This window comes from Phacochoerus africanus, chromosome 2 (genome assembly GCF_016906955.1).
Source record: "Phacochoerus africanus isolate WHEZ1 chromosome 2, ROS_Pafr_v1, whole genome shotgun sequence".
In the NCBI taxonomy this organism is placed as follows: Eukaryota; Metazoa; Chordata; class Mammalia; order Artiodactyla; family Suidae; genus Phacochoerus; species Phacochoerus africanus.
Window position 1 is genome coordinate 140870795 of NC_062545.1, and position 23785 is coordinate 140894579.

Genomic DNA, 23785 nt, shown 5'->3' on the forward strand with positions numbered 1-23785 from the left:
AAGACAGCACGGCTTGCTTCCAGTTCCCCTGCCTGGTGGGACTGTGTGTGGGAAAAGGATTCAGACACACACACGAGAAAATATCATGGTGTCCTTTCCTTTTTGGCCTCCATGCTTAAGTTTGAGACTTTCTTTCTCAATCGAGTAATGGGAATACTCAAGAAGAGGCCGAATGTCCTCTCAGCCTAGAGTGAATTTTCTGTGTTCTCATGCAGAACATGTCCAAAAGATAACTGAAAGCGGAAAAGAAGGACTACTGGTGAATGTGGTGCCACTGCTTAGGCTGCAGAGAGATAATAGAACAATTGTGCTACACTGAATGACAGCCCCCAAAGAGGTCCAGATCCTAATCCCCTGTACCCTGTGAACACACTAAGGCACATGGTAAGAGGGCCTGTAGGTGTGATTAAGTTACGGGGCTTGCAGTGGGAGTGATCCTGGATGATCCAGGTGGCCTGATCCAGTCACACATGTTCTTTCCCCAAGAGGCAGAAAGAGCTGTGCCCGCAGAAGAGACCTGTCAGAGTGGTGCCATGTGAGACAGGCTCTATGCCCACACTGGCTCTGAGGATGGAGGAAGGGTCCGAGAGCAAGGTATACAGGCACCTTGAGAGGAAAAGGCTCCTCCCCTGGAGCCTCCAGAGGTATGAAGGCTCACTACCATCTTGACTTTAGGCCAATAAAACCCATTTCAGACTTCTGCCCTCCAGAGCTGTAAGATGACACATTTGTGTTGGTTTAAGCCACGAAGCGCGGGGTAATTTGTGACAGCTGCCTTAGGAGCATCTTGCCCTCCACTCAGAGCACCTTAGCCACAAAACAGCAAATAGCAGAGAGGGATAAATGGGATATTGGGAATGCAAACAAAGCACCTCGGGATTCTAGAAACTAAGTGAGGCAGTGAAGGTGGACTTCCTGGAATAGGTGACACCCAAGTTGGGCCTCCAAAAACAAAATGGATTTTCAAGAGCAGTAAAGATAGACACAAAAAGGTCACTCTGTACAGTCCCACATGCCAGCATAGACCCTCAATATACACAAGGCCTTGTGACCTAGGAATCTGCAATCTAGTTTTCTCCACACTAAATAATAATTATTTAATGTATCAAGGGGGCTTACCTCTCTGCACTTAAATTTAAAAACTTACATGAAATTTGCCAGAAAAAATACAATTTACCAAAATTGATCCCATTAGTAATATAAAACTTAAACAGGCCTATTTTTATAGAGGAAACAGAGAAAGTTACAAAGGAACTAGACACACACACACACACACAAATAGGCTGAGATGGTTCCACAGGCAATTCTACCAAACATTCACAGACCAGACAGCCCCGATGATTCATAAAGTGTTCCAGAGCACTGAAAACAAGGAAAATGTCCACACCTTTTTTTGAAAGCTAGTATAACTTTGATAACTGAAAGTATATACACAAAAAAGAAAATTATAGACCAACATCACATATGAATATGGGTGCAAAAAGCCTAAGCAAAACATTAGAATGCAATATCACTTTAAGGAAATAATGCACCACAACCGAGTGAGATTTATACCAGGAATGCAAGGTTGGTATAATAGTAGGGAATCCATTTACATAATATATGCTATTAATCTAGCTGAAAAGACTGGTGACATGCATATCCCCACAGTGCTGCAAAAGCCTTTAGAAAATCTAATACCCATATCTGATTTTCAAAATTACTCTCACAAAGGCCAAATCTGAGACTTTATTATGAGTATCAAAAGAAATAAGTAAATAAATTGGTATCCATGGAGTAAAATAAGAATGTACAATCCCACACACATATAAATAAATGGGGGAAAGGGGAAAGCTCTCTTTGCAGAACACCAATTAAAAACGTGGAGGAAATAATGAAGTTAGAAACATACCATGTTGGAGCCAGCACAATAAAAATTGAGTCTGCTGAAAATTGAGAGATGCTGAAACTAGTGAGTGCAAGTTTAAGGAAGAACAGGATATTATACCTGCTCAGAATATCCAACAAATTACTTGTTAATTATGTAAGGAAAGAGAATGACTTTACAACAGATTAAATAGTGGATCACAACCTGAACCAAGCCCCAGTGAGACAGGCTGGCAGCACGTGCTTCCTGAGAAGAGGCACTGGGGAGAACACAGCATCACTTCTGCAGTATTCCCGTGCAGACCAGCAGCAAGAGTGCTAAAATAAGGGTTAATAATACTCAGCTAGGCATTAAAGCATTTCCTACTTTTCCTATTTATTGCTCTGAAACCTTAGTCCTTTACTTTTCAGAACACATGTGGACTGTGGTTTATTTTGATGACTGCACGTCCATACATCAGTGCAAGAGATCCTGTGAGTCAAATGTGTAACCTATATCCATCATGAAGAAACAGCAGGCAAAAAACCAAAGGTAGAGACCACCTACCAAATAACTAGACCGTCCTTGTGTTTCTGAAGAAATGTGATGATCAGAGAGGAAAATTCTAAGTAATTGATCTGGTTCAGGGTAGGGGTGGGAGGATTAAGGAGACCTAACAACTAAATGCAATGTATGATTCTAGATTGGATTCTGGACCAAGAAAAGAAAGCTTCAGAAGACATTACTGGGACCACTGGCAAAACTTGAATACGAATGGTACATTAGGCAACAATGGTACATTAGGCAACAATACCGAGTCGATGTTTCATATCCTGGGTTTAAAAAACATAAGAGGTCTTGAAAAATATAAATGAATATTATTATAGATAAAAGGAATATGATGCCAGCAAATTACTCTCACGTGCTTCAGAAAAAAAAAAAGTGTGTGGAGGGAGAAAGGGTTGGGGAGGTTGGAAGGAGGTCAGAGGAGTGAGAGGGTGAGTGTGAGAAAGCAAACCACAGAGAAGTGGGGGAAATGTTAACATGTGGTGAACTGGGGGACTAATACAGCTCTTTGCAATGACATCAAGGAAGAAGCCAACAAAAAGATGGGGGAGAGGTCAAAAATACAAGGACAAGAGAGCAAATAGGTAATTTTGAGTCTGGGTGACTGGAAAACTGGGTCAAATGTTGATGTTGGGCTGTTGGAGGTGGGCATCATCACACAAGGATTGGGTCCAGAAACACCAAATTATGGGGAGCAGGCAGCCACCCCAGCCGGCCACTGGAAATGTGTAGGTGGAATGGGGGAAGACGAGGGATGGCAACAGAGCCTGAGGATTCAGCAAGGGGGTGATTCAGGTAAGGACCCCAAAAGAGGAAAAAGAGCAGCAGCCACCACAAGTGTACCTGAGAAGCATCAGCATCTGGAGGCTGGGGTGGGGAGCAAAGGAAGAGGGAATGGGTCCACCACGCCAGAGTCCCCACTGGTGATACTTCTGTGACACCTAAAGATACTGTCGAGACCCACAGGCGGGTTCTGAGGGGGGCCACCCCAGTACCCCTGAGCCCACCTGGCCCCAGAGGAAAAGGGAAAGCAGAGAATGGTGAGAGGATGCTGGAGGCTGTGCCGGAGGCCAGCAGGCAGCAGCAGTGCAGGAAGGGGGACTTGCATCCCTGCACCCGGTTGCAAGTGCAAGAGCAAGGAGCCACCCAGAAAACCCCCACCCCGTGTTCAGACACCCCTGCTTCACACTGCAGAGTCACAGCAGCCAAGCCAGAGACTGGGTTCTCACGGCTGGTCTCTCCTCTGTCCACCCTGCCCAGCAAACTCCACTGGGAATCAGAAAGTCCTTCCAACCAGCCCACAGGCTGGTCTGGGAGGAAGGGGTGATGGGGGCACTGGGGACCGTCTTCCCTGGGGCCCATCCAGAATGAGACCAGTAATCGGCTTTCAACCCATGTGTTGGCACTCACCCCCTGGAATGCTAGCTCCGTGAGAACGGGGACCTTTACTTCTGGATGACCGCAGGAAGCCCATGCCAGGGACTGGGCCTGACACACAGTATTAAACAAACACTGGCCGAGTCAATAAAGTACTGCCTTGAATACGAGGGCATATTATAAGTTTAAATACAGAGACCTGAAAATAAAATATACTCAAGCCAATTTAGAGAAAACACACACAGAGTCACTGAGCATATAGAATAAAATTAACATTTACATAAAGGTTCATTCCAACACTGCCCCCAGGCCTGCTTTACCCATTTTTCCTGATTCTCCAGCAATCAACCCAGAAAGAGAGCCTTCAGAGGGAACCACAAGAGCAGAGGTGGATGCCCCCCACACCACCCCCACAAGAGACAGTCCCTTCCAGGTGGCCCTCTCCAGGTCACCAGGCCACCAGGCGCCTGCATCTGCAGTGCTCTATCCACTCCTTTAGGGAGCTCAGAGCTACTTTTGCTGAATAACTAATTGTTTTATTAGAGGAAGGAAAGACAGACAGGGATTTATCATAGACCAATTCATTGTTCATGCAGAAAGCATTTATTCAAACTGAATATCTAGGAACTTTTAGAAGGTAACATGTTTTCTTACACTAATATTTTTAACAATTAGACCAGGGATGCCTAAAACTGGAAGCTGTCTCCAGCCAGGATCCTTCTCTGGGACCCTCCCTTCAGTGTTTCATGTCACCCCACTTTCTGCTGCCATCTCAAGCCTTCCCCAAGCACAGGACCTTGGCTTTTCCTTTTCTGCAGGCTCTCAGGCCTAAATACCCCCTTGACCTATGCAAGAGCAGCCCAGAAATCTGGGAGACAAGCACCGCTGGATAATACTCCAGCTCCCCATCATCTGCATCCTCAGGACTGCTCTAGAAGCGGCCATTCTCAGAGTTCCTGACACAGGAAAGATACCCCTGTTACCCACAGCAACAACCTTGGACACACTCACCTTCCACTGGATTTTCCACTGGATTCTGCTCTTCCCTGTCCCTCCTTCCTGCTCCCTGGAACCCCTTCCTACGCTAAACTACCTGCCCAAGTCCTCTGCTCAGGCTTGGCTTTAGGGAACCCATTCCACGGGCCTTATACAGAGATGACACCTCACTTTTTGTTTTTCTTTTTAGGGCTGTACCTAAAAGGAGGTTCCCAGGCTAGGGGTCAATTTGGAGCTGTAGCTGCCAGCCTACACCACCGCCACAGCAATGCAGTATCTGAGCTGCATCCACGACCTACACCACAGCTCACAGCAACACCAGATCCTTAACCCACTGAGCGAGGCCAGGGAATGAACCCACATCCTCCTGGAAACTAGCTGGGTTCTTAGCCTGCTGAGCCACAACGGGAACTCCAACACCTTACATTTTAATAATATTTCTACTTCATGAAACCCCATCCACATTAGTTCATTTAACTGTCAGCAACCTGGTGAAGTAAAACTATGGAGTAAAGTAGTGCCTCTCTTTTCTGGATGAGGAAACACAGGAATAAGGAGATGAGCTGACTTCAAGACATCTGTAGCCCAGAAAGCAGAGTTAGACCCTGCCCACTGCTGGCAGGGCCCCGGCCAGGACACACAGGCAGGCTGTGTCCACTTTACAGCACTTCACAGGCTCAACGACCACAGTCATTCAGCCTCAGGGAATGATGATAATAATAATTTTATTCTTCCCAAAGAGGGATTAATGCATCTCCCCTACTCATTCAAACACCCCAAAAGAGAATTCAAAAATTTCCTCGGTCACCTGTCTTAAAAAGAAATAAAAATGAGATCAAAGGCACTTGGATAAATACATGGTTTGGATGAAGCAAATGGAAGGATCAGAGGTTCCCCTGAAAGCTTGTGAGAATTAAGCCTGGAAGACAATGGCAAATACAGAAGTAATTATTCCTGACCACTTGCAAGGCACAAGGAAGACTCTGAAGTCGCAGAAACACTTACCAGTGATCTCACACATGCCCGCCCCCTGTCACTGGTAGCCACAAGATGGGGGTGTGGGTTCCCAGCCTCAAGGGGACAGGTGAGCCCAATCCCCTGGTCTTTCAACTGCCAGCATCTGTGCCAGCTCCCTCTAGATAAGGAGGTGGGCAAATGCCACAGGTGCCTAAGAAACATTGCCAGGAGCATGACAGCTGCCCCCTATGGCCCAAGGGAAAAAACTCAAGATCCATCCTATGGAATTTGAGATCAAATTGCCTATTTTCTCAAGACCATCTGGGAAAAGGAGATTATACTCATACTTGAGGTCAATGAAAGAAGCAATAGGTGACCTTGGTGCGTTAATTTACTGAAGTATTAATTAGGTTTTTTCCTTATGCTGTTGCTTATGGGTAGACTTTGTGTTCCTTTGCCGAGAGCATTTTGTAGGGCCCAAGGCAGAAGATGTCTAAGCACAGCTGCCATTCTGGCCAGAGTTTCTGGAATCTTGGCTTCTTAAAAGAAGAGCATTTGGGGAAGGAGTGCCCTTGAGATGAAGGGCAGGGGTTGAAGCCGCAAGAGAGGGTGGTGTGGTTGGGTTCAGTGAGCAGCAAGGAAACACCCTATGCAGCCCCCAGGGGTAGGCAGGCAGGATCCCTGAGCTAGATCTCTCTAGAAGGTCCTTGTCATCAAGGATGGCTGATACAATGAGAAATGTCACACCTGGAACAGTAGATGACTGGTCTGAGAGCCCAGCAGACCCAAGGCCCAAAGGCTGACCCAAAGGGTGAAGGACCAGTGTTATCTGCCACAGCAAGATAAGAGATCTGATGGGGCAATTCCAACCATAGGCACAGGGAAGTACAACAGAATCTGCCTCTGTTCAGAGCTCTGAATGCCAGGGGAATTCAGAAAGTCAGTAAGTCTCCAGCGCAAATCCCCCAGCCTGTGCTACACACACAAATACGCATCAGTCTTAGAGTATAGACTTCCCAAGAAAAACACTGCAGCAGAAATCATATTTGGACTTGTGGAAAGGTTCTGGGGCATCAGAGAGAAAGGCATGTGAAATTACTCAGTGAGGTTTTTCCAAAGCCCAAAGCACAGGTGCTGCAGGCTAGGGGAGGAGGGGACCCATCAGCCACAATGTAAAATTACAGTCCACATAAGAAAACCACCTCATATAAAAGAATGAGCAGGAGTTCCCGTCGTGGCACAGTGGTTAACGAATCCGACTAGGAACCATGAGGTTGCGGGTTCCGTCCCTGCCCTTGCTCAGTGGGTTAACGATCCGGCGTTGCCGTGACCTGTGGTGTAGGTTGCAGACGCGGCTCGGATCCCGCGTTGCTGTGGCTCTGGCGTAGGCCGGTGGCTATAGCTCCGATTCAACCCCTAGCCTGGGAACCTCCATATGCCGCGGGAGCGGCCCAAGAAATAGCAACAACAACAAAAAAAAGACAAAAAAAAAAGAATGAGCAAATACACACAGGAAGATCAGGACCCCAAGGAATCCAGATGGTAGAATAATTTTTAAAAAGACCTAAAATAATTATGTCAAAAATAACCAAAGTGGAAATTCCCACTGTGGCTCAGCAAACCTGACTAGTATCCATGAGGATGCAGGCTGGACCCCTGGCCTCGCTCAGTGGGTTAAGGATCCGGTGTTGCCATGAGCTCTGGTGTAGGTTGCAGATCCCGCATTGCTTGGATCTGGTATTGCTGTGGCGTAGGCCAGCAGCTGCAGCTCCAGGTCAACCCCTAGCCTGGGAACTTCCATATGCCACAGGTGTGGCCCTAAAAAGCAAAAAACAAACAAAAAAAACCCAATGTGATAAAGGAACTTCTTTAAAAATGTTCTTAAAACATTCTTTAAGAAGGACATTAAACACAGAGAAGTCCATTCCGAAAAGTCATACTGAGCAAATAAGTTGGTAAATATATAAACTTAAGTCCTTTTAACTGTGAGAATATATAATGATGATGATTAAATGGGAAGGGATAAAAATATATAATTAAATTAATAGACAAAAATAACATGGAAAGTGAAAGCTAAAGCACTTGAAGGGTCATGTATTATGAATGAAAGACACCTGATACTTTTAGATGTCCTTAACACATTTTTTTTTAATTTAATGTAACAACAACAAAAACAAAAACTGAATAGACTGTAAAACTTACAGTGGAAGAAAAAAGGGGGAATAAAGAAAAGTTAGTGGAACCAACAGAAAGAAAAACAACAAAAATAAATAGATACAAAGAAAAAGCATGGTATTATTAATGGAAAACAAAATATAAGATGGTAGAAATAAATGTAATTATATCAGTAACACCATACAAAAATTATAAAAATATTAATCTTGCCCATGAAAAGACAGATATTCTTGAACTGGATAGTTTTCAAAATTTGGATACATAATACTTTTAAGAAACTATATAAAACATTAATATAGAGAAGGATTGAAAATAAAACTAAGGAAAAAGAAAAATCAGGCAAATACTGACCAAAATAAAAAATAACTGGCAAAACTAATATTAGGTGAAAATAGCTAGAAGGCCAAAACCTTTACCAGGAGTTTAAAAATGGCCTATTACAGGATAATGAGAAATAATTCACCAAGAATAAGGCTCCTTGACCTGTATACAATAAATAATACTGCCTTATAACCTATGAAGCAAAAATTGATAGAATTAAAAGGTGAAATAAGCCAAACCACAATTGTTATGAGACTTTTAATATATCTCTAATTATAACAAGTCAAGGAGGAGATCCCACATGGCTCAGTGGTTAAGGAACCTAACTAATATCCATGAGGATGAGGGTTGGATCCCTGGCCTTTCTCTGTGGGTTGCTGTGAGCTGTGGTTTAGGTCGCAGGCAGTTTGGATCCTGCGTTGCTATGGCTGTGGCGTATGCCAGCAGCTACAGATCCAATTTGACCCCTAGTCTTGGAAACTCCATATGCCATGGATGCACCCCATCCCCCCAAAAAAAGAAAGACAAGAAAAAAAAAAAAAAACACATCAAGGAGTTCCCCTTGTGCTGCAGTGGAAATGAGTCCGACTAGTATCCATGAGGATGCAAGTTCAATCCCTGGCCTCACTCAGTGGGTTAAGGATCCAGTGTTGCTATGAGCTGTGGTGTAGGTCGCAGACGCAGCTCGGATCCCACATTGCTGTGGTGTAGGCCAGCAGCTGTCCCTCTGATACAACCCCTGGCCTGGGAACTTCCATATGCCATGGATGTGTGCCTAAAAAAAAGCAAAAAATAAAACAAAGCAAGTCAAGCAAGCCAAAAATAATGAAGATATGAATGATTTTGGCATCACAACACCAAAATTTGAATGAACATATATATATGCTGTTCACAACAACTAAAGAATATGCATTCTTTTAATTTACACATAAAACATTTATTAAAGCAAAAAAGCCTGTGTTCTAAACCACACCGCAAATCGCAACCATTACCAAAGAATTAATATTATATGGAGTGCAGTATAGTCAACAAACCTCTAACAGACCTAAACCTCCCGCGCAGAACAACTGTAAACTTAAACAAAATGCAAAAATCCAGTGACCTGATTACAGGAAAGTAAACCAATTCAGGAAGGTTTGGGTGGAGAGTCAATGCTTGAAAGGAAAGAACAGGACAGGGGCTTAAGGCAGGCCTAGTCAGTGCTATAAGTGTGGCTTATATTCCGAGAGGAAGCCTGCAGTCCTCAGGCCTAAGGAACCAAAGGACAGAATTCCAGGCAAAAAAAAAAAAAAAAAAAGCAACTGGGGACATATTATAAAAAGCAGATGGAGTTCCCATCTTGGAACAGCAGAAAAGAATCCAACTAGGAACCATGAAGTTGCAGGTTCAACTCCTGGCCTCACTCAGTGGGTTAAGGATCCAGCGTTGCTGAAAGCTGTGGTGTAGGCTGCAGACACAGCTCAGATCTGGCATTACTGTGGCTCTGGCACAGGCTGGCAGCAACAGCCTCGATTAGACCCCTAGCCTGGGAATCTCCATATGCCATGGGTGTAGCCCTAAAAAGACAAAAGACAAAAGACAAAAAAAAAGAACAGATGTAAAGAATGGAGTCCCAAATTCTGTATATCAATTATATCACAATCTTTAAATAATTCCTATATGGAACAGACTCTAGCTGAGGATAAAAGAACAGAATTGAGATTTGAGATGCTGCCTAAGAGGTAAACTTTGCAGTCCAACAAAATTAAGAGTCAGTTAAAATACTCCAGAGGAATAGAATCTAATTTACATTGCCTTTACATCCAGGACATATCCCAAAATTACTTGGCATGTGAGTAACCCATTTTGAAGAGAAAAGATATGAGTGGAGAAAAAATCCCAAGACAACCAGCTGTTGGAATAGAGGTAAGAATTTTAAACCAACTATCACCATCATGCCTAAAGACTTAAAGGAAAATATGCTCTTGATGAATGAACAAATAGGAAATCTTAAGAGATGATGAAACTATAAAAAAGAACCAAATGGAAAACCTTATCTCATTCAAATTCTTTAATCACTAAACAGAGAACTATAAATCTTTTTTTTTTTTTTTTGTCTTTTTAGGATCATAACTGTGACACATGGAAGTTCCCAGGCAGGTCAAATCAGAGCTGTAGCTGTCAGCCTATGCCACAGCCACAGCAATGCAGGATCTGAGCCACATCTGCAACCTATGCCAAAGTTGACGCATAGCAATGCCAGATCCTTTAACCCACTGAGCAAGGGCAAAAAACAAATCGGCATCCTCATGGATACTAGCTGGGTTCATTACTGCTAAGCCACAATGGGAACTCTCCTATAAATCATTTTTCAAAGATCGCAAAAACACAGGGTAAAAAATTATAAAAATTCAAAAACATATAGCTGCAATGATAATAAATAATAGACTGTTTTGTGCCATACATTGTTGTAAAGTGCATTACATATTAATTTATCTAATCATCTTAATAATTCTATGAAGTACATGCAATTATCATCACCATTTTTACAAATAAAGATATTTAATAAAACTTTAAAAAAATGAAAAAATAAATTTAGTCACAAAAAGATGAAATAAATTACTCAAGATCTTTCAAGCTAGTAAGTGATAAGAGGCAGGAATTCAAACCCAGTAAGCCTGTCCATAAATTCTTAAGTATCTACACTGTACTGCCCCCATAAAAAAAAATTATTATGGAACTTGGAGAATATTTAGAATTTGATACAGGAAATACTACAAATCAAAATTTATATGCAGTTAAAGGTATGCATGTAGTGAAATGTATAGCCTTAAATATATACACTGAAAATTAAGGAGTTCCTGCTATGGCACAGTGGGCTAAGAATCTGACTACAGCAGCTCAGATTGCTATGGAGGCATGAGTTCAATCCCCAGTTCAGCGCAGAAAGCTAAAAGATCCAGTGTTGCTGCGGCTATGGCTCAGATTCGATCCTTGGCCTGCAAATTTCCATACACTGCAGTGCAGTCATTAAAAAAAAAAAAAAAAAAACGGAGCAAAGTTTAATGAGCTAAGTATTCTATTCAAAAATTTAGGGAAAAGCAACAGGATGAAATATAGACACTGTAAAAAAACTGAGGAATAATTACAATAGAAATTAAAGAAAGAAGTAGGAAACACAAAGCAATAAAGAATATAAAACCAAAGTTAGTGCTTTCAAAAGACTAATGAAATAGACAAACCTCTACAATTAAAATGATCCAGATTTGCATTTATTAACACAGGTAAACTTGAAAAACATTATTGTAACTGATAAAAGCAAACTGCACAGTGTGAAGAATTATGAAAAATTTAAAATATACAAAACAATGCAACATGCAATTTGTGACTATATACCACAAATCTTATAATAGTTTTAAAAAAACATGGATAGGAAAGATTTGCACCAAATTAGGATGCTGGTTTCTTCCAGGGAATAAGCTAGAGAGATAAGGGTACTGCAGAAACATATTTAGTCATATCCATAAATCTTAATTTCTCTCCAAAAAAATTAAAAGTTCTGAAGAAGATGTGACCATATCTTAACATGGATTAAGTCTGAATGCTAGGTATGTGGACCTTCAGTTTTTGTTTCGTGCTTTCTCCTCCCTTGTTTTACATGTTTTACAACTAATAATAATTTATACCAGCTACTTATGTTTACTTCTTTACTGTCTATCTCACCCACCAAACCATGAGGTTCCTGGAGGCAGGGACCAGGCTGTGTCAGGCTCAACACAGTATGTTCACTGTCTAAGGGTCAATGAATACATGATGACTGAATAAACAAAAACGAGAGGGAAAACGTAAGCATGTGACCTCCAAGGGTAACTTCCAGTCTAGAAACACTAAGATTCCCTGATCACACTGCAAGAGGCAAGAATGATAGATTTAAGAATAATAATGAGAATCTGTAGCTTTCAGCTCAGGGTTTCTCTCTTTCCCACTTAATACAGAACAAGGACACTGAGGTGGTGCCCTGATAATAAAGAATGGGGATACAAATCATAGTTATAACCACAGCAGCTGCAGGTGTTAATTGCTAAGTGACAAATATGCCTTATCTCATTTAAAACTCACAGGAGTTCCCGTTGTGGCTCAATGGAAACGAATCTGACTAGGAACCATGAGGTTGCAGGTTCGAACCCTGGCCTTGCTTAGGGTTAAGGATCTGGAGTTGCTGTGAGCTGTGGTATAGGTCGCAGACACAGCTTGGATCTGGCATTGCTACAGCTGTGGCTGTGGCGTAGGCCAGCAGCTATAGCTCCAATTCAACCCCTAGCCTGGGAACCTCCATATGCCGCGGCTCTGAAAAAGCAAAACGAAAAACAAAAAAACAGACAAACAAAAACTCACAAAACCCCCCAAAGGAAGATGATTTTACCAGCTGCAGATGAAGCCAAAGCTCAGTCGCCCAGTTCTTTCTAACTTGCCTGAGGTTACACCGCTCCTTTCATATTTACTTACAGAGGAAAAAACTGTGAATAGATGTCAACCAGCCAACAATGACATTTATTCTTATAGAGAGGGTCCCTTTATACAGTCTATTTCTAATTTCCTTGACATTTGTTTTTGCCTTTCAGGTATTTGTAAGTGTTCCTACAAACATTCCTCCAGCAAGGTGGCTGGAAGTGGTAATGTCACCCTCTCACCTCTATGTTCTTCAGCAATAACCCTGAGAAGCAGACAAAATCAGCATCATCATATCAACGTTACAGGGGAGAAAACATGGGCTGATCTGTGTCCTCTAACCCTTAGTACCTTTGAATGTGACCATGTTTGAAGAGGTAGGTAATTCAGTGAAAATGGGGTCATTAGGATGGGCCCTAATCTAATCTGGTGTCCTCCTAAGAAGATGTGATTGGGACACAGACAAGTGCAGAGGTAAGACCATGAGAAGACATAAGGAAAAGACAGCCGTCTACAAGCCAAAAAGAGAGGCCTCAGGAGAAACCAACCCTGCCAACACCTTGATCTCAGACCTCTAGATTCCAGAACTGTGAGCAAGTACATGTATGTTCTTCAAGCTGCTGGGGTCTGTGGTCATTTGTTCCAGCAGCCCCGGCAAACTAACAGAGAGGTGCGTTGATGTCATGGGACTCTTCAGGGGTCACATCCAAGGGAGACAGAGCTGGGTCTCTAGCATCATTCTTTCTCTTTCTCCTGGAATAATAATTCTCAAAATATTGGGATCTATATTTGGACTTCATTTTTTTTTATGGCTACTCTTGCACATGGAAGTTCCCAGGCCAGGGGTCAAATTGGAGCTGCAGCTGAGGACTACGCCACAGCCACAGCAACACTGGATTTGAGCTGCATCTGTGACCAATGCTGCAGCCTGTGGGAATGCCAGATCCTTAACCCACTGAGCGAGGCCAGGGATCAAACCCACACCCTCATGGACACTATGTCAGGTTCTTAACCTACTGAGCCACAACAGGAACTCCTGGAGTTAATATTTTTATATGTAAATAAATACTTAAAATATTAACATAAAAAAACCCAAAGTATGGAGTTCCCATCATGGTGCAGTGGTTAACAAATCCAACTAGGAACCATGAGGTTGGAGGTTCGATCCCTGGCCTCACTCAATAAGTTAAGGATCCAACATTGCTGTGAGCTGTGGTGTAGGCAGGCGGCTATAGCTCCAATTAGACCCCTAGCCTGGGAACCTCCACATGGCACGGGAAGCAGCCCTAGAAAAGGCAAAAAGACAAAAAAAAAAGTATAAATTTAATTCCATTTCTTTTGAGTTCTTCCACTTAAGATGCAGAAGAACATGGAAGATCATCACTCCCATTAAAACAACAAAAAACACTGGATAAACTAAGAAATCATATTTCGCTTTACCCACTGGAGACCTGAGGTCTCAAGGAAGTTTAAAAGAACCAAATTTCAGAGGAACTGAGCCCTTCCTAAGCGAGCAAAGACCAGTAGCTATGTTTCTCCCCGGGGGCACCGGTGGCACCGGTGGCATGAGGAGTTAATTGGCATCTGAGGGAGGAGCTCATGAAGTAAGATGGAACCACTGAGCCAGAATGATGGATTAGCCCTGGATTAGAGGCGCCCTGAAGCTGCTCTGCCAGGCTTTTACCTGACGTCTAGGAAGTCAGAACAAGGATGGAAGGTAGAGTGGTATCTCCTTACCTATGTGGGACCGAGCTAAGCGCCAGCACTCTTGCCTCCAGACATTTGAAACCAGTGGTGAATTGAAAGGAATTAAAGTCATGATCCAAGTCAAGCCACCCCCTCTCCTGATTAGACAAAAGAGTTTCTCTCCTCAGCCCAGCTGCCTCCTTATCACCAGGAGAGAAGCCAGCTGCAGACAAAGCATCACTGTGGCCAAGGATAACCTGAGGTCCAAGGTCCCACTCTGCTCCTCGGTTCCAGGAGCCCCTAGCAGTGATGGCTTTAGTGTTTAAGTCAATTTGATTTCTGTCATTTCCAACCAAAGTAATCTTAATTGACACGAGCACAAGTCCGAACCAATTATTTATTACAGAGTATGTACAGATAGTATTATACATGTAAACTCTTGCCTAAGTTGGCAATACACCATTTCAGAATCATTACAGTTTCCTTTAAATACTGACTAAAATTAATTTTAGAATGCTTATAAATGAACCAAACAATACTACAAAATAACTGCAACAAAATTTTTAAACAACCATAACTGAACTTAAACTATAAAGTAGATATCAATAACTACCCAGACACCATTGCTGAATGGCATGTTTTTATTCTAAAGAACCCATCGCCACTTAAAACACTGCAGGATTCTTATTCTGACAGTGTCCCACAGCAAACTAGCCTTATTATTTTACAATCTACTTCTATCATCCACTATGTTATGTCTATCAGAGAGGAGGAGAAGATATTCAAATTGTTACTAAAAACCATGAATGTGCTAGTGGGAAGATTCTAAACTGAATCTGAACGGAGAAACTGAAATAGACATAGCAGACAGACAAAAAGTTTTGAAGTCACAATAACCACTCAAAAAGTCAAGAAACATTTCGAAATATCCAAAGTACCATTTTTGGTTGTTGGGACTAGCCAAAAATATCTTCAAAAACTCATGTTCACCAAAAAAGAAAGAAGGAAGGAAGGAGAAAAGAAAGAAGGAAAGGAAAAGGGAAAAAAAAAAAGAAAAGGCGGCTCAGGGTCATAGGCTCCATATTTTCATGCCAAGTTCCAAGTTAGAGTGATATTTGATGAGTTTATAAGGTCCTAAAGTAAGAAGCTATAAAGAAAACAGGATCTGCCTGTCCCCTCTCTGGAAGCCCTGAAGATTGCCAGAAATGAAGCCTCTGTATTACCCAGGTGGCTCTGACTGTGCCAGTCCCTAGAGAACAAGGCAGCTTACCCAGACCCAACTTGCAGGTAAACTGAGTGCTTCATGGAGGGGGAAGAGTTGCTGGACGCTCTCTCACCTGCAGGAGCCAGCTGGCTACCTCCAGGCTGCATCCAAGGTTGGGGTGATACAAGATCAATGATAAGGCACAATGACACCTATGGCTGCCACGTTCAGCCATAAAGAACATGTTCTCATGGGAAATCTTGGATTCATCTGATTAATTTCTTTGGAAACTTATTTTGCTGGTATCCCAGTAAATTAATTTTCCCAGTTTCCAAACCCCCAATGTTTGAAAGTTAATCCAAACTAGACGGGGCCTGAATGACTGCTTCTTAGCTAAGCCTTAGAAGGCCCATTGTCATTCTCAACAAAGTTGATGGAGCATCTCACACAGAGCAAGCCCAGAAGTGAAATGTACATTCTTCTCCTACGTCTGCTCCTACCCAAGACAGAGCCCGAGGTGGCACCACCTTAAATACAGGAGATGCTCCCACATGGCAGAGCACAGTGACATGAGATTTGGGGGCCAGGAAGAGATTTTTCGCTAAGCAAATTCAGAAATTACTCTCTGCAGCTTTGCATGGCTCTTGTAGGCTTTTTTTTTTTTTTTGGTCATCTTTTTTTTTTTTAGGGCTGCACCCACAGCATATGGAGGTTCCCAGGCTAGGGGCCTAATTGGAGCTATGGCCACCAGCCTACGCCAGAGGCACAGCAACACCAGATCCAAGCTGCGTCTGTGAACTCCACCACAGCTCACAGCAACGCCAGATCCTTAACCCACTGAGCGAGGCCAGGGTTCAAACCCACAACCTCATGGTTCCTAGTCGGATTTGTTTCCGCTGCGCCACAACTGGAACTCCATCTCTTGTTGTAACTTAATTTCCATCATATCCTCCCCGCCCTGGTTTTGTTCATTTTATTCCCTTCACTAAAGGCAAAACAGTCTGTGCCTCCCAACCAGCCTTAGGGACAAAAATGCAAACACAAGCACAATTTATCATTTTGTCAGCAATCCCTGGTATCACACCCCTAAAGAGGATGGCAGCTGGTAATTAGGCAAATATTCCATGATATCATCCTTAAGCACCCTGGGTTTCTGGTCACTGACTAGCAGCTAACGAACCAAAGTGAGAACAAAACATATTTGCCCTTGGGTTTCACTGTGTGGCCCTGTTTGGTGCTTCTCACCTGAGAAAATCCACTTCCCCCGGCCCACGGGTGCTATGACTCATGTTTAAAACTTCTTAGCACAGCAGTTCTCAGTGCCAGCTGAACATTGGAGGCTTTAAATGGGGAAGGTTTTTAATCGCCAGATGCCTAAGCTGCACCCAGACCAATAAAGACACCTCTCTGGGAGTAGGAACTGGACATGACTAGCTGATAAAGCTCCCCAGGGGATGGCGATGGACAGCCAGGGCTGAGAACCTCTGGAAATGCACAAGGATTTAAAATGACCAATAGCTATTTACTTTTTTTTTTTTTTGTATTTTTATGGCTGCACCTGCAGCACATGGAGATTCCCAGGCTAGTGGTCAAATGCGAGCTACAGCTGCCAGCCTATGCCACAGCAATGTGGGATCTGAGCTGCATCTGTGAACTACACTACAGTTCATGGCAATGCTGGATCCTTAACCCACTGGCAAGGCCAGGGATCAAACCCTCATCCTCATGGATACTAGTTGGGTTTATTACCACTGAGCCACAGCAGGAACTCCCAATAGCCATTTACTTTTAAAGCAGATCAGGGAGTTCTCTCGTGGTGCAGCGGGTTAAGAATCTGGTGTTGTCACCACAGTGGCTCGGGTTGCTGCTATGGTGTGGGTTCAGCCCCTGGCCTGGGAACTTCTACATGCCACAAGTAGAGCCAAAAAAAACCCAAAACCTTAAAAAAAAAAAAAATCCTGGTCTACAGGAGAGTCAGATAATTTACTTCCAAGGTCACTGGAACACTAAGCCTAGATATTTGCGTCAAAGATAAGTCTTTAAACTACAAAAGCACGTCTCCCAAAGCTCAGCCATGGGGCCTCTGCTCTCCAGGGAGGAAGTGCCACCTGTGAGCAGGAGGCTATTATCTTCACCCAGGGACACTCACAGGCTGACTGCCTGTGACACCACACCATGAAATGTCCTGAAACACCTAACAGATAATCCCCAGGTGTCTCAAAGAAAGGCACAGAATATAAGAACCTTGGGTTCTCAGCCAAGCTGCTTATTAGAACCACCTTTCAAAACATACCCAAGTCATTCCCCAGATCAATTAGGTCAGGATGTGGGGGGACCAGCTGGTACACGGCATTTTTTAAATAGTGGCTCTCACACTTAAGCAGGATCAGATTTACCTGGACAGCCCTCAAAGCTACTGATTTCTGGACCCACCCCCATGGTTCCTAATTCAGGAGGTAGTGGGATGGGGGGAGTGCTAAGAACCTGCAGATCTAACAGATTCCCAGGTGATGCTGCTAGCTCAGGGGTCACACTTTGGCCCCAATGCTTCCTTGGTCCCCCAGGCGACTCTAATTAGTGCAGTCCAGACCTGGACCAAGGACCACAGTATAAGAACAGCTCTGGCTGGGGGCCAGGGGAAGGAATTCTCACATCAGCTCCACCACCAACCCTGGGCTTGATAATCACAAGCCATTAATGTCAGTCAGGCCTCAACTTGCTCCTGGTCTATAAAGCTGAGATACTACACAAAAAAGACCTGGGTTCTTTCCAGAAATACTTGTTTCAAAGGGCCACTACACATGAAACACTGCCATTAACACAGAGAGAAAAGCAAAGAAAGTGGCCTTATGGGCAATTTAAAAAGTCGAGTTCCTGTTTTGGCTCACTGGGTTAAGAACCTGACTCCTAAACATGAGGATGCGAGTTCAATCCCTGGCCTCGATCAGTGGGTTAAGGATCCGGCATTGCCACAAGCTGCAGCATAGGTCACGGATGCATCTTGTCTCAGAGGTGTGGCTGTGGCATAGGCTGGCAGCTATGGCTCCAATTCGCCTGACCCCTAGCCAGCTAATTTCCATATGTTGTGGGTGCGGGCCCTAAAAAAACAAGAAATAAATCAAAAGATATGGTCTTGTTCACACAACTTCAGCACACTTGGGGACATGCCAATGAAGGACGGTCTGGGGACGTGCAACGGTACCAAACAGGCATGCGCCATGAGTCAGTTAGGTTGGTTCCCAGACTCACCTGTGAGGACCTTGCAGGGCTGCCCCGGCATCTGGGCCTCGGCTGAGGGGCTGGGCGTCAAGGACCATCTGCGCCTGATCAGATGCTCCTGTCCCTGGGAACTGTTGAGGGGCTGGATTAGCACCTGCTCCTGCCCAAGCTGGATGAGTCCAACCTGCCCAGAGAGAGGAAAACGGGTGTCAGCCCCCTTCCTTCGTGCCTGCCATGACCCCAGCACCAGAGCACGGGAAGGCCACCCAGTGATGGCCTGGTTCAGGTGCCTGGGCTTTTTCTCTGCACCAACGTACTGAGCCCAAGAGTGAGCTACAGTGTGACATGAAATGTCCCACCCAGCAGTTGTGTTGGGGGGGGTCATGTGACAGGAGGCAGGGGGTGAGAGGTGTGCAACAGCACCCATTTTCTGGGTTCACATTCAAATATGTATTACTTTAGTATTAATTAACAAAAAAAAAATTTTAAATCATCTCCTAAAAGTTCACCTGAAGAGGTACCCCCCAAAGTACTGGAAATGAATGACAACTATATGCTTAATAGGAAAATATGTCTATCTTATCCCTGGCAAATATTTATATCTTTTTTTTTCATTCTTTTGCTTTTTAGGGCCATACCTTCAGCATATGGAAGTTCCCAGGCTAGGGGTCAAATCAGAGCTGCAGCTCACAGCAACACCAGATCCCCAAGCCACTGAGCGAGGCCAAGGATCAAACCTGCATCCTCATGGATGCTAGTTGGATTCATTTCCACTGAGCCACAATGGGAACTCCCCCTGGGGAATATTTAGAACTAAATAGAGAGGACAAAGTTAAACCTGTAATGTTAACAGTTCTGTGATTGGAGATTTACACATTTTTTTCAGTGCTGAAGAAAATTTGGCAGAGTATCTAATGGATTAAATTTGTGATTCTAATTTAAAGTGAATCCACGGCTTAGACCTGTGATGTTAAGATCTTATTAGGCTTATAAGCAGCATCAGAATACATAAGAGAACTTAAGATTGCCCATCTATGTAAGACTAGGAACTCGTCAGTTGTAAGAAGTACTTGCAAAGAGTTTTTTGTTTGGTTGGTTGGTTGGTTAGGGTTCAAAGGGTTTATTGTTTAATCAGACAACAAAAGAACTTGCAAATGAAATTGAATACATCAAATTTCTAAACATGGTTTTAAAAGTTTAAACATGGTTAAACACCAGATTTGCAAATGGAATCAAATATTATCCAAAGGCCCCTTAAAAAGGATTGCAGAAACTTCCTAGATTATAAGTAGAGCATGATTTGTAAACTGAATGGAAAGTTTAAGGACTGGGATTTTTTCATTTGTCACTTTAAGAGAGTAACAATTCTAAATCTACCACTAGCTTCCCTTCTGATCCATCAACAAAACAAGGTAAACTTCCCACAAGGAACCAGGTGAGCCACAACTGGGGATGATCTGTGCTTGCACACTAGGCCCTGTGGCCATGGCCCTGCTCCAGGTGCATCTCAGGACCACCTGCACTAGCACAGACTCAGGAGCTTGGGCCCACCTGTCTTAGGCTATCACCAACACCCGGTCTTCTCTCCAACTCTGTTTCTAAAAGCCATGACAGGAGTTCCCCTTATGGCTCAGAGGTAATGAACCAGACTAATAACCATGAGGATGCGGGTTCAATCCCTGACCTCACTTAGTGGGTTAAGGATCCGGCACTGCCATGAGCTGTGGTGTAGGCCACAGATGGAGCTCAGATCCAGCATTGCTGTGGCTGTGGTGTAGGCCAGCAGCTGCAGTTCCGATTTGACCCCTAGCCCAGGAACTTCCATATGCTGCAGGTGCAGCCCAAAAAAGCAAATAAATAATAATTAAAGAAATAAAAGCCATGACATACTGGACCAGTGGTTCTCAAACTCCAGGGTGCATCAGAATCACCTGGAGGCCTTAGAGGTTCCCCCAGAACCTGCATTCCTGACATGTCCCCGGGTCATCCTGATGCCGCAGGCCCAAGGACCATACTTTTTGAAGCACTGCTCTCCACCACAGCACAGCTGCTCCTCTGGTCTCAGGTACAGAGTTCAGTCAAACCAAACGACTTAGACCCCTCTACCTTTTGATGCATGGGTACCAATCCTCTTTGCAAATAAGTCAGATCAGCTAATCAGATTGCCTATGGGGTGAGATCATACTCACTGGTCTAAGCAGATTTCAAGGTTTCCATTTCATCAGAACTTCTGCCAAGAACAACTCAGATTTTACTTCCCAAATAAAACTGTCTTAAAGGGGCACTGCATGACCTGCTGGAAAGCATGGCTTTCTCCCTTCGTCTTTGAAGTTGAAACTTGGGTTTGTTCACTGCAATACCTTGGGGAAATGGAAGAAGTGGAGGCAGAGGGTGGCTGTGGGGGGCTCTGCAGATCCCCACCAGGGCTCAGTGCAGAAGCCCTCAGTAACCATCAGTGGAAATGCCCACAGCTTAACAGCTGAAATCAAGTTGGCAGATGCAGCCCAGTCCAGGGGTGGGAGGTGGGCTTGCCCACACAGAAGGAGGTCCCTGTTCCCTGGAGGACAAGGGGCCAGGGTCTTCCTGAAATGCTGGAGATGAGGAAGATCAAAGGCCCCCTAGCACTTTCGAAGCCAGTTCTCTTTCATTCAGCCTAGTGTTTGTATTCACAAACCGCAGGGTAAAAGGCCAATTAGCAGGAAGCTCTAAGGTGACACAAAGTAGGGAGAATCTCACCTTGGTGGCAAAGCAAGGTCCAGCCCCTTGGGGGAATGTTCTGCTTTAGGTCCTTTTTGGAGGGACCCACATGCTGGTTTCCTTCCACTCAGGAAAGAAAATGGATCAATGGCCTGTACTCCACCCGGCAGCCACTTGCCCTCCTAGGACCTGACTTCTGAGCAGGCCTGTGGCCAGGACTAGGACCTGGCAGGGAGGGGCTGGGCACAGCCTGGGGAGCCAGCACTAGGAAGGACCTCACCCTGCCCCTCCCTCAGTCTCGGTCCACTGTCACTGTCACTTGGCACCTTGAAGCTTCCCTAACACTCAGCCTGTCATCACAGTGATAAAATGCACCCGTGATAAAAAGTTCTGTTGAAAAGTGCAGCTTGTCTCAACGCGCGTGTGCGCACACACACACACACACGTGCAATCTCAGCCCAGAATAAAAACTTGTCAGCCCTCCTGATCTTTCCCTGAACTTCCTTCTCCCTGGAGCAAAAAAAAAAAAAAAAAGAAAAAGAAAAAGAAAAACCTTCCCTGGCACTTTATGTTCCAGCCCATTACCCCCAGGGCTGTAGGGTGTCTGTCACAACCAAGTAAGCAGTTAGTTGCTCTGAGGCGAGATCGGAATTATGCCTCATTTTCCCAATGTCTGCCACATAATAGTTGTTCGAGAAACTGTAGATAAACTGGACTGCAATGGAACAGACTGGAAGAGATAGGACTGGGTTGGAGTAGAAGGCACTAGCCCAGTGGCTCTTACCCTTGGCTGCACACTGAAGTCACTGGCACGCTCGGCAAACTCCTGAGGCCCAGGCCCCAGTCCAGGCCAAGTGAATTAGCAGCCCTGTGAATGCTAGTGAAACTCAGGCGCGGACACTTTTTAAAAGCTCACCAGGAGCTTTCGATGTGTAGACGGGGATGGAGAGCCAATTTCCCCAGTTTCGGTTTTTGGTTTTTTTTTTTTTGTCTTTTTGCCTTTTTCTAGGGCTGCACCCGCAGCATATGGACATTCCCAGGCTAGGGGTCTAATCGGAGCTGTAGCTGCCAGCCTACACCACAGCCACAGCAATATGGGATCCAAGCCGTGTCTGCAACCTACACCACAGCTCATGGCAACGGCGGATCCTTAACCCACTGAGCAAGGCCAGAGATCGAACCCACAGCCTCGTGGTTCCTAGTTGGATAAGTTAACTACTGAGCCACGACGGGAACTCCCCAATTTCTCAGCTTTTAACTGGATGTCAGATACCCTAGCCACCTCCTTCCTGCCTGTATCTGGATGTCTGGAGGGACCCTAGATTTGGAGTGCCCTCCCGGACCTCAGACTGTGAGGCTCTGCCCTGGCTTCCAGCCCATCACTGCCCTTTGGCCCCCAACTGTGCAGGGCTGCCTGAGTTTGTACTACTCCTTTGGTCACCATCTATGCTGAGCATCAGGCACAGAAATGCTCTTCCAAGGCCTCCCTGACCCACAAAGGGCCAGGAGAAAAGGCCGTGATGAGTCTCAGGTTACATTCGATCCAGATGGGCTGCAAACCTATCTGAAAAGGCAGAACTGTGGGGAACAGATGCCTGTGGCAGACAGGCCTGGAAGCCGTCAGGCCACCTGGTTTTAAAGGGAACAGAAATCCTCAATGAAATGGTGCTCTTAAAAGAGAACTCTTACATCTTCTAAGATTTGGTACCCAACTCAAGAAGTTGTGGTCAAATCAAATGTATCAGGTGTAACCTGATAGCATGACAGTTCTGAGTGGTTCCCTTTCAATTCACTTTGTTCTAGAAGCTTGCTTTGAAAGGTTTCCCTGCCACTTTAAGACAGCGTTATGTTATAAACTCAGGGTTGTTAACCCCACCCCCGGAGGCAGGACTAGGTCTTCCAGCAGCTAGAAAATTTGGGAAGGTCAGAAAGGTTTGTATCACTTCCTAATATCAGCAGGACTACTCGGAATAATGTGGAGAATGCTTTTAAGATAAAGAAAATCTGCTGTAGCTGCTGGGATGGTCTGCTGCTCTGTCCTTGGTCTGAAGGGACCTGTTTCAGGACTGTGGGCCTTGCCCCATCTTACCAAGACCCTGCTGGAATTTCAGTGCCCAGGGAGCCCCCCCAAGCCTCTTCCTCAGGAGGCTGCAGCCCCTTGGGCACCTGGAGTGGGTCTTTGGTCACCTTCTCTCTGTCCATTAGTTAGCACAAGTAGTTTGAGAGGGGAGAGAGGGAACGGTTAGGAGTCTACTTTCTGTTGAGAGCAACCCTTACTTCCATGAAGGAAGATCATTCCCGGGACTGCCTCC

At 44.5% G+C, this 23785-nt stretch overlaps 1 protein-coding gene across 4 annotated transcripts in view; it reads right to left on the minus strand.

Moving 5' to 3' along the window:
- ADAMTS17 (ADAM metallopeptidase with thrombospondin type 1 motif 17) overlaps window positions 1–23785 on the minus strand; it is a 385992-nt gene that overhangs the window by 354814 nt on the left and 7393 nt on the right. For all 4 annotated transcript variants that reach the window (XM_047766837.1, XM_047766834.1, XM_047766835.1 and 1 more), the window contains exon 3: window positions 18807–18960. In XM_047766837.1, the coding sequence (XP_047622793.1) occupies window positions 18807–18960 (154 nt within the window). The remainder of the gene's footprint in view (window positions 1–18806; window positions 18961–23785) is intronic.